Source organism: Podarcis muralis, chromosome 7 (genome assembly GCF_964188315.1).
Source record: "Podarcis muralis chromosome 7, rPodMur119.hap1.1, whole genome shotgun sequence".
Taxonomy (NCBI): domain Eukaryota; kingdom Metazoa; phylum Chordata; class Lepidosauria; order Squamata; family Lacertidae; genus Podarcis; species Podarcis muralis.
Genome location: NC_135661.1, coordinates 728318 through 739466, shown reverse-complemented (window position 1 = coordinate 739466; position 11149 = coordinate 728318). Strand labels below are relative to the sequence as shown.

The 11149-nt window shown below is 48.5% G+C and overlaps 1 protein-coding gene across 2 annotated transcripts in view; it reads right to left on the bottom strand.

Moving 5' to 3' along the window:
- PADI2 (peptidyl arginine deiminase 2) overlaps window positions 1-11149 on the bottom strand; it is a 72282-nt gene that overhangs the window by 38539 nt on the left and 22594 nt on the right. For both annotated transcript variants that reach the window (XM_077930970.1, XM_028741491.2), the window contains exons 2-6: window positions 7232-7415; window positions 5967-6039; window positions 3490-3551; window positions 723-840; window positions 102-227 (exon numbers count right to left, since the gene is read on the bottom strand). In XM_077930970.1, coding sequence (XP_077787096.1) covers window positions 102-227; window positions 723-840; window positions 3490-3551; window positions 5967-6039; window positions 7232-7415 — 563 coding nt within the window. The remainder of the gene's footprint in view (window positions 1-101; window positions 228-722; window positions 841-3489; window positions 3552-5966; window positions 6040-7231; window positions 7416-11149) is intronic.

The window sequence follows — 11149 nt, the reverse complement described above, 5'->3', positions numbered from 1 at the left end:
GGCACTGGGCCTGATCCAGCTGCCAGGCTCTCCTTATGTCCTGATGACTCTTGCAGTAAAAACATCACAGCGCAGAGAGCGGAAACAGACAGCCCACTTACTCTGAAGGTAAAAGACCCCAACTTTGTCGCAGTCAGACAGCGGAATGTAGAGGACCATCTCGTAGCCTGGAGGCAGCCGGTCAGGGCCTTTTGTTCTCAAGATCATGCGGGACATGTCTTCCAGGTCTGGGGGGGTTCGATGCCCGGGACAGAGAGAGGAAAGGAGACCCGGGGGAGGCGGAGGGAGGAAAAGAAAAGAGAAATGCACATCAGAATTTGGGGATTCGTGATGAAAATCTTGGAATACGCAGAGATGGCAAAATTGACGGCGCTGATACAAATCTAGACTCCTTTAAAGACCGGGAACCCTTTTCTAGTCTATATAAAATTTTATTTCCCAAAGGCCAGGATAACAGAGGGGTTTGAAGTGCAAGAAAATAGCAGAATATATTAAGAAACATGTCAGAGAGGGTGAAATTAGGTAAGGCGGAACCTTAAAATGCAATTGTATGTAATTTGAATTACAAACATCAATGTCGGGTGAGCAGAAAGCCACTGGTTTAGTTGAATTAGAATGTAATTGCTGAGTAACAAACGTAACTTTCTAGATTGGAAAAAGAATAAAATACTGTTACCAAAAAAAAGGGGGGGGGATTGGGGGATTCAACAGACCCCACCTACCATCCTTCGAGAAGACTTTGTCATCCTGGCAGTCCTCCTTTCCAGTGTACGGATTTTCCTTATCGCAGTTCACCAGCAGAACGGCACCCTGCCCATCTGGACCCCACGTCCACACCGCCTGGAATTGCAACACTTTCACTGCATTTCGATGGCACTTTCACCTCCAAGGAGCTCAAGGTGGCTCTCCCTCTCCTCATTTAATCCCCACGACAACCCTGCAAGGTAGGCTAGGCTGAGAGGCAGTGACTGGGCCCAGGGTTACTCCAGCATGTTTCATGGCCAAGTCCGGGGGGCCAGGGGCCAGATTTTAACCCTTGTCTCTCCCGGGTCCTAGTCCAACACTCTAACCACTACACCACCACCGCCTCTTGAGTTTAGCCAGCAGAATGGGGCAAAGGGTTTCCCCTTTTTGCTTTTATCATTTGAACCAGTGCTGTGCCAATAAGATAAATTCTGTTTCCCCACCGCCCGCTGGACGTTCTCCATCAGTTAACTACAACCAATCTAGAACGCGGCTGCCAGACTGGTGACTGGGAGTGGCTGCCAGGACTGTCTAAACATTGGTCCTGAAAAACCTACATTGGCTCGCAGGAAGCTCCCCATTCAAAGTGTTGGCGTTGACCTTTAAAGCCCTAAACGGCCTCGGCCCAGTATACCTGAAGGAGCATTTCCACCCCCATCGTCCAGCCCGGACACTGAGATCCAGCTCTGAGGGCCTTCTGGAGGTTCCCTCCCTGCAAGAAGTGAGGTTACAGGGAACCAGACAAAGGGCCTTCTTGGTGGTGGTATCCTCCCTGTGGAACGCCCTCCCGTCAGATGTCAAGGAGATGAGTAACTATACAAAGCAGCACATTTTACTCTTGCAGATTTGTGACCCAATTAGTGTGGGTTCGTCAATGACTTTCTGCATGCATTGGCCTTCAATGATTTTTTTTAAAATCATTATTCTTATGGATAATTGTATCGTTTTACCTTTGAGGTTTTTCCCCCCTTCTACAACGAAGCAATGTCCATTGTGAAATAAATAAATAAATTTTAAAAATTTAATCAGTTGTCTTGGTGAGATTGACAAGCATTTTGCAGACCCTCCAAGTGTCCCTATTTTCCAGGGACAGTCCTGGATTTACAGAAGCTGTCCTGGTTTCTGATTTTATCTCGGACTGTCCCTCTTTTCCTTAGGACGTCCCTTTTTCCATCACGGAGATGTTGGAGGGCATGGAGTTATGTCACCCCTGAGCCAAGGAAATAAGGAACTATACAACTTTAGAAGACATCTGAAGGCAGTCCTGTATATGGAAGTTTTTAAAATATTTAATGTTTTATTATGTTAGTGTATACAGTGGTACCTCGGTTCTCAAACGTAATCCGTTCCGGAAGACCATTGAACTTCCAAAACATTCAAAAACCGAGGCGCAAAGGGTTGTCTGCCAATTCAGTTGAGAAAATTGAAAAACACACAGCGGAAGCCGTTGGACTGCCGAGGCGCGTTCGAAAACGGAAGTGTTTACTTCTGGGTTTTTGGCATTCGAAACCAAAACGTTTGGCAACGGAGACATCCGAAACCGAGGTACCACTGCATTTTGGAAGCTGCCCAGAGTGGCTGAGGCTACCCAGTCAGATGAGCAGGGTACAAATAATAAAATTATTATTATTAGCCATTGGCCTGATCAGCATGGGGTTTTTCTGAGGTTCTTCTCCTAAACTATGGCTGGGATACTCAGTGCCCCTTTTCCTTGGGAGTCAGTTTCTAAGGAAGGCTCTGGGTTGCAGTTCTGTTGGGCACAGCATTCTGCCCCGATTGACCCCAGGGTAGCAAGAGGCTCTTTTCCAAGGAGCGTTGCAGCCCAGAAGGATCACTGCCTCACCTCAGCAGGGAGCCTGGAGGAATGGAGGGTCTCTGTGCCAAAGGACGGGTGGCAGGGCAGAGCGGGAGGCTCCCCTTTCGTACAGAGTGTCCCAGCCTTTCCGTGGGAGCTTTTCATGGCAATTTAAATGCCTTGCAGGGCTGAGGGCTAACCCCATTTGACTCCGTCCTGCGTACCCACCTCCCTGGGCAGCTGGTTGGAGAGGAGAGCTGTCCCGTTTCCGCAAGGCCTTGGGGACAGAAGCACACAACCGGGATCAGGCATTTGTAGGTGGGCACTAAGGAGGCAGATGCCCCAGTCCTGAAGGTTATGATATAACAAGGAAGCTGCCTTTCACCAGGTCAGACCACTGGTCCATGCATCTCAGTATGGTCTACTCTGACTGGCAGCAGCTCTCCAGGATTTCAGGCAGATATCAGAGAGGAGAGCTTAGTGTCACAAAGAAGAGCTTCAAATGATCTGCTCCCACCCTAGGAAGCCAAGGGCCAGCTCTGTGCCAGGCCCAGCAAGTGACCTTAGTCCAGCCGTCACCCACCTTGGTGCCTCTCGAGCTGCGATGGACTACAACACCCATGAGCCACAAAGAGAGTGTTTCCGGTGGCACTGGATGATGGGAGTTGTGATTCAAAACAGGTGGAGAGCATCAGGCTCACTGCTTTTTTCTGGGGGATGCAGGGGGTGTGTAAACCCCAAAATATTTGGTGAATCTAAGTTTGGCCTCATTGAGGGGCAGTAATTCAATATGAGTAGGAAAATGAGAGTAGCCCTAAACATTTCTTTAGGGGAAAAAGCACTGATCAGGCTGGTGAAGGGATTACCCCCCGGCATTTTTATTTTTTTAAAATCTCTTCACCACATCTTTGCAAATCTCCATGCAAACAGAAGCAGGAAGAAATGTTCACCTTTTTGGGGTGGTTCTTCTCCACCACCCCATCGCGGTCAGCATCGACATCCAGAGAAATCTCTAGAAAAATACAAAAGTCGAGTCAGCAAGCCCTTCCCACTTTGTGGGATATCCGGGACATTTCCTGAGTGCTGCAACCCCAGAGTCTGCGACTGGACCTAATGGTCAGGGGTACCTTTACCTTTACTTAGAGAGAAAAGCCAGATATTGGGTCGTTTCCCAGTTTCCCGATCCATCTATAACAGTTCCATGCTACTTCTGTGCTCTTTCCCCTAAGATCCCCGCCTTCATGGATCTGAATGACGGCCTTATTTAACAACCTAGGAAGCTCCCTTCTGATGTGTCAGAGCTCTGGTCCACCTACCCCAGCAGTGTCCACACTGGCTGGCAGCAGCTTCTCCAGGGCTTCAGACAGGGAGTCTTTCCCCAGCTCTACCTGGAGATGCTGCTGGGGATTGAACCCAGAACCTTCTGCATGCAAAGCAGGTGCTGCACCACCGAGCTACTGCCTCCTGCTAAAAATAATGCAAGGTGCTAGTCCTCAAGGAGCACGCAGAAGAGGGAGCAAGCTTGTTTTCTGCTGCTCCAGAGGGCAGGACCCAAATGGATGGATTCAAATGAGGAGATGCCGACTAAACCTTAGCTGTGGAATGGACTCCCTCGGAAGGTGGTGGACTCTTCCGTTGAAGGTTTTTAAGCAGAGGTTGGAAGACCATCTGTCATGGATGCTTCAGTTGAGATTCCTGCATTGCAGGGGGCTGGACTAGATGACCCTCAGGGATCCCTTCCAACTCTACAATTCTATGATTCTAAGAGTAAGTAACAAAGCTTGTGTGTCTGTGTGTGTGTGTGTGTGTGTGTGTGTGTGTGTGTGTAAGACAGTCCTTGCTAGCCTGATTCAAGAGTCCAGTAACATACACCCCACCCACCCATCCACCTTTCAAGGAGGGCCAACTATCCGGTTTCCCGACGGCATCCGGACCCATCATGTGAGACAACCCCGGCATTGCTGGAGAGCTGTTTTCACTGCTGCCTTGGAGACCAGAGGGACAACGCTCACGGCTACGGTTTCTCTGGAGCGACGGCCACAAGAGCCAGCACAGCTGGGGTGGAAGGAGCTCCCTGCTTTCACAAAAAAGGCCAGAGCAAAATGAATGCAGTCGTACCTTGGTTTTCGAACTCCTTGTGACTCGAACGTTTTGGCTCCCGAACGCCGCACACCCAGAAGTGAGCGTTCGGGTTTGCAAACTTTTTTCGGAAGCTGAACATGCTCCTGCAGCCAATCAGAATCAGCGCCTTGGTTTTCAAACGTTTCCGGAAGTCAGATGGACTTCCAGAATGGATTCCGTTCAAGAACCAAGGTACGGCTGTAGATAAAAATTGCTCCACCGCCTCCACAACCAGCACTGGTAGGTTCTTCCAGATGCAGCCAGGAATTCCAGGGCTCCAGCTCAGAGTTGTTTTGTTTAGAAAGAGCTTAAAACCGCTTGATAAAAGCATAGCGTAAGAAAGATCCTAAAAACAGCTTGCAGGATCAGGCCGATGGCCAATCTAACGCAGCATCCTGTTCTCACACTCGGCGGCCAGATACCCCCATGGGAAGTCTGCAAACAGGACCCAAGCAGAAGGGCCCTCCAGCAACTGGGATTCAGAAGAATGGCAGCCTCAGACAGTGGAAGCTTCTCAGCTGCGTCAGACGACAATTCCTTGGTGGGGAGACAAAAGACGCCTCTTTGCAGAGGGCACCAAACTGGGAGGGGTCGCTAATGCCGCAGAAGACAGAATCAGGATTCAAAATGACCATAACAGATTGGAGAACTGGGCCCAAATTAACAAAATGAATTTCAACAGGGACAAATGTAAGGTTCTGCACTTAGGCGGGAAGAACCGGAAGCACAAATATAAGATGGGGGAAACCTGGCGTGCCAGTAGTACATGCGAAAGGGATCTAGCTGTCTTAGTGGACCACAAGCTTAACCTGACAGTGTGATACAGCAGCAAAAAAAGCTTATGCTATTCTAGGTTGCCTCAACAGAAGTCTACTGTCCCAATGTAATCGTACCACTCTTTTCTGCCTTGGTCAGACCACACCTGGAATACTGTGTCCAATTCTGGGCACGGCAATTTAAGAAGGATATTGGTAAGCTGGAATGCGTGCAAAGGAGGGCAACCAAGATGATCAAGGGTCTGGAAACCAAGCCAGATGAGGAATGGTTGAAGGATCTGGGTATGTTTAGCGAGGAAAAGAGGAGACAGAGGTGACAGGATAGCCGTCTCTCAAATATCTCAACATCAGGAAGAACTTTCTGACAGCAAGACCTTTTGAAAGTGAAACAGACTGCCTTGGGAGGTTGTGGACACTCTTCACTGGAGGTTTCTAAGCAGAGTTTGAAAGACCATCTGGTCCTTCCCTACTCTATGATCCTAGGGGGAAAGACAGAGAAAGAGAGGGGGAGAGCACATCTTCATACTTACCAATTCCCGTCAGGAAAACACCAGCTTGGTCAATGGGGTGGCCTCCATTCTCACCATAATAGCCCACAGTTACCTGAGGAAGGAAAGAAGGTACAATGCAGAGTTAAAAGTTTTGAAATGCCAAAGGAACAATCTGGAACTACATTGACAAGCTGGGAGATTTGCAGAGGAGGGTGACCAAGATGATGATGGTCTGGAAACCAAGCCTTATGAGGAATGGTCGAAGGAGTTGGGTATGTTTAGACTCGGGGAGACTGAGAGGAGATACGATAGCCATCTTCCTAAGGGCTGTCCCATGGAAGAGGGAACATGCTTGTTTTCTCCTGTTCTGGAGGGTAGGATCCAAACCAATAAATTCAAGTTACAATAAATGAACAACTTTCTGACACCAAGAGCTGTTCGACAGCGCAATGGCCTCCCTTGGAAGGTGGTCGATTCCCCTTCCTTGGCAGTTTTAAAGCAAAGGTTGCTGGCCATTTGTGATTCCTGCATTGCAGGGGGTTGGACTAGATGATCCTCAGGGTTCCTTCCAACGCTACAATCCTATGAAATGGAAAAGGGATCCAAGGATACGTTGTGCCAGATAAGGGTCAGCTGCATGTTCACCGCCAGTCCTTCCGAGCTTAGAGCTCTCCAGTCTCTATGCCAGGAAAATAACTGCCAGCCTTGGTATTTTTGAGGATGAAGCTTGCATCATTAGGGGACTGGCACAAAACCACAGGCCTTGCCACACCACGGCCCGTTTAGAGACACCAAGGGTGATTTCAGTTTTGCAATCAGCTGGAAGCAGAACTGAAACAATAGATTCACATGACCCTACACTTTTGCCCCGCACAACTGCCAAGAAGAATGGTGCATGTTTACTCAGCGGCAGCTGATGCTCCCTAAAAGGTGAATTTAAACTGCAGCGTTTGCATTTGCTCAGCAAAGGCCCCCATCCCTGCCTCACCATGTGCCTGGCTGCTTGGTACCTGTCCTGATCAAGCTGTGCATTTGTAAATGAAAATCCTGCAAGTCTTGATACTTGTAGAATAACAGAATTGTAGATTGGGAAGGGAATCCAAAGGGCCTTCTAGTCAAAGCCTTTGCAGTGCAGTAATCACAGCTAAAGAATCATAGAACTGTAGGGTTGGAAGGGACCCTGAGGGTCATCTAGTCCAACCCGCGGCAACGCAGAACCACTGCAAAATGCTGCCCCTGCTTGGAATGCAAAACTGAGCCTACCGGAAGCTCAGGGAAGCAACGAGTGTGGGAATGTCTCTTACTTTGTTGTCGTTGGCCTCGGTGCTGGGACGCGTCATCTGTATACTCAAGGTGGTCTTGGGGTCCAGAGGCCACTGCTTCCCGCCGTTGGCAGGGGCATGCTCTGATTGGCCGTCGCTGATGATTTCGACCTCGACATCATCCGAGTGCTTCACGGCGAACGTGACTGCATCAGCAGGAGCTGCTCTGTAAGGGAGCAGGCGGAAGGAGAGTGGTGATGTGAAACTGGGTGTTTGCAGGTCCAGCACAGAACCCTGAAACCCCCCAGTCTTTGCCCCAGAGAGCCTACAATCTACATTTGCATTGACTTCATTTTCTGGTCACAGCCACAACATTGCCGAAGCTTTGATTTTCCTCTTCTTCCTCTATCTTTTCCCCCAGGAAGCGCCTAGAACCCCCGGAGTCTCTAGCTTGCTGCTTGCGGTGGTGCACAACAGGAAGACTCCAGTCCTCATGGTTTTGAAGGGTGAGTGAATTTAAATAAGAACAGAGGAAGCTGCCTTATTACTGAGCCAGCCCATCAGTCTACCTAGCACATACTGACTTCACTGACCGGCAGAAACAGCTCTCCAGCTGGACTGGTGACTGGGACCGGTCACCAGGACCATATAACACTGGTCCTGAAAGACCTACATTGGCTCCCAGTATATTTCTGAGCACAATTTAAAGTGTTGGTGCTGACCTTTAAAGCCCTAAATGATGGGTAAGCAAACTAAGGAACCGGGGGCTGGATCCGGCCCAATCACCTTCTAAATCTGGCCTGCAGACGGTCCAGGAATCAGCATGTTTTTACATGAGTAGAATGCGTGTTTTTATTTAAAATGCATCTCTGGGTTATTTGTGGGGCATAGAAATTCGTTCATTTCCGTGCCCCCCCCCCCCAAAAAAAATATAGTCCGGTCTCCCACAAGCTCTGAGGAACACCCTCCCATCAGATGTCAAGGAAATAAACAACTATCTGACTTTTAGAAGACATCTGAAGGCAGCCCTGCTTAGGGAAGTTTTTAATGTTTGATGTTTTATTGTGTTTTAAATATTCTGTTGGGAGCCACTCAGAGTGGCTGGGGAAACCCAGCCAGATGGGCAGGGTATAAATAATAAATTATTAGTTATTATTGTTGTTATTAGAGACAGAAAGTCTTTAGACCCTCTGAGGGATCAAACCTGGGACCTTCCACCTGCAAACCAGGTGCTCTCCCACTGAGCCATGGTCTTTTCTTTAAAAATAAAGTAAGTTTCTAGTCCTCATTGTTCTGACAAAAGGCTGATTTAAACAGGAGTATAGAAAGAGACTATCGGTCCATCTCATCTAGTGTTGTCTACACTGACCGGCAGCTTTCCCCACTGCGCCTCCTTTCATCCTCCACTCGCCAGGTCTGTCGGCTGGCATGGAAGGAGCAATCCTACTCTGGGAGAACTCAACCCTTGAAAGAGAGAGTGAATTTAATCTTGCACACATGTGCTGGAAAAGACTCCAAGCCAGGAGAGCCAAAGATGTCTCTGTTAGCGGGAGAGATTTACTGCCACCACAGCTGTACGGTCCATGGCAGACTTCGCATGATGTGCAGAGCTCCGCCTCCTTCCTCGCCCTTTCCTATATATACCTGGCGACAGTGTGAGAAACTCAGATATATAAGCTGGGTGCTGAATGGCTCCTTAAACCAGAGGTACAGTTGCCAAAACAGAATGCCTAGTTGCCATTTTTTGGGGCCAGACAGCTCTAAAGTCACGTTTTTCAGTATGACTTTTTGGTTCTACATGATTGTGTTGCTAGTGTGTGAAAACAGGCAAGACCCAAGGATCCCCAGAAAAGCACCTCCAGATTGTGCAGATACTCAGGCGCTATCCTGGAGCCCTGGCATCTTCACTTGGTTGCAAGTTGCCGATAGCCAGGTGCAAAATCTGAAGCTTCAGGCGACTCCTGAAGCTTCAAGAAAGGCAGAATACGGACTCCAGCCCTCCCAACCGCAATAGAAACTGTAATAAACAAAAATCTGCCCTTATTCCCTTATGGGGGACACAAGAGCCCTTATAGAGTCCTTTGCAGGTTCTCCATCGGTCGGATAAAATAACAGAGGCCAATCAGAGAATATTGAGAAGCAAAACAGCTCGTAAGCCTGATCTTTTATTGAACTGTTGCAACAGGGTGCTCCCCTCACACGCAGGAAAGGAGGATGACCCAGAACAAAGGTGTGCCCGCCCTTATATAGACATTTTAAATTGCCCGCCCTGGAGTGCAAGACCACCCCCAGAAACACCATACCTACGTCACAGAAGGGGTGTAGTCCAAGACCACCCCCCAGATGCATCATACCTACATCACAGAAGAGGCAGTCTACAACAGAAATCTGAATGCAAATCTGAGTGAGTTGTTTATCTCCTGTCTGGCATATTCCCTGTTAATGGTCACTTGATTGGATACCCTGGGGAGCCTGGCCAGTCTTTTGTAATGACAAATACTTAGTTCCTGAGCCAGGTCACAGGCTCACCCTATTCATACACAGACATACCCTTAAGACAGGATTTGTGAAGGAAAAGAGAATGGGGAGGCTTTTCCATTTTCCTTCGACCTTGCAGAGAAATTTTTGAGGTCAATGTGGGAGGGACAAAATAGTTACAGGACTTTTTCTGTGGGGTTTCAGACATGTGGTTTATATATGCAGTTATGAACATTTATCATATAGATAAGAAATTTTTTATTTCAAAACATACACCAACAACAGAGAAATACCGTATTGGCCCGAATATAAGCCGCACCCGAATATAAGCCGAACCTTTAAAATTGGAGGGGGGGGGGGAGAAAAAGAAAAAATACCCAAATATAAGCAGCTCCATTCCATGCTGCTCCTGACTGAATACTGGGGGTGGGAGCAATGCTGCGTTGCCGGCGCCCCACGCTCCTGGCTGCATACTGTAAGGTCACGAATATAAGCCACGCTTTAACTTTTCACAGTTGGAATTTGGGGGGAAAGTCAGGCTTATACTCAGGCCAATACGGTAATATTGAATTTCTTATCATACCTGGGGTCCCTTCCAACTCTACAATTATATGATTCCAATAAAATGTGCCAGTTACTTCTTGTGTTTCTCTTTCTCTCTCCCCCACTTCTCATTTGGATTGCTTTGAGGGACACATTCCTTGTCCAACCGATGGCCTCTCCTTGCAAGACTCAAGATTTCAACTCTTTTTGGGCCCTGCCAAACCTGAGCTGCGACCCTCAAAGCAAGGACCCTGGCTCTGCTACAAACCAGGACAAGCTGTGTTGAACGTGAACCGCCAGATGACACCGGTTTAAGGAAATACGATCTCCGAAGAATGCGATTAACATTGTTAAGCATCCTGATTTCTACACACCCCAGCCTCAGGTTTGCTTTTGTAGTGAAGCCATGGGCTTCAAGGTCAGGGGAAGTAACCTGAACCCCTTCCTCTTTTGGATCTTTGGTGGCTGGCCGGCCCACCCACTTCACCCTTTTGGGAGCCATTGCATAACACCCCTAAGCTTCCCACATCTATTTTTAAATGCTGCGTCAACTAGACCCCTGACAGCGGCAGCTGGATTCTGCATTAGCAAGGGACCCGAGTGCCAGCACCAGCCCACTGCAACTCCTTGCCGGGAGGAGAGGGGCAGCTGCAGCAGTTGACACAGCAGATTGAAGCTGATAATGAGAAACCCCAGGGCACTTGGAACCCGCAGCACGCGGCTTCCTCCTTGGTTACACCCAGGACTGATGTCTTGTCGACATGCCCCAAAAGCTCTGGGCAGTTGACATCCTAGCCCTGCTCTCTGAAAAGCCAAAAAAATGAGATTTCAGATGCCACCCAGAATCTTCCCCAATATATCACCCATAAACGAAAGAAATCGGAGAATTTTTTTTTAAAGGATTTGCATTCATTCAACTACATTCCCAAACAGGCACCA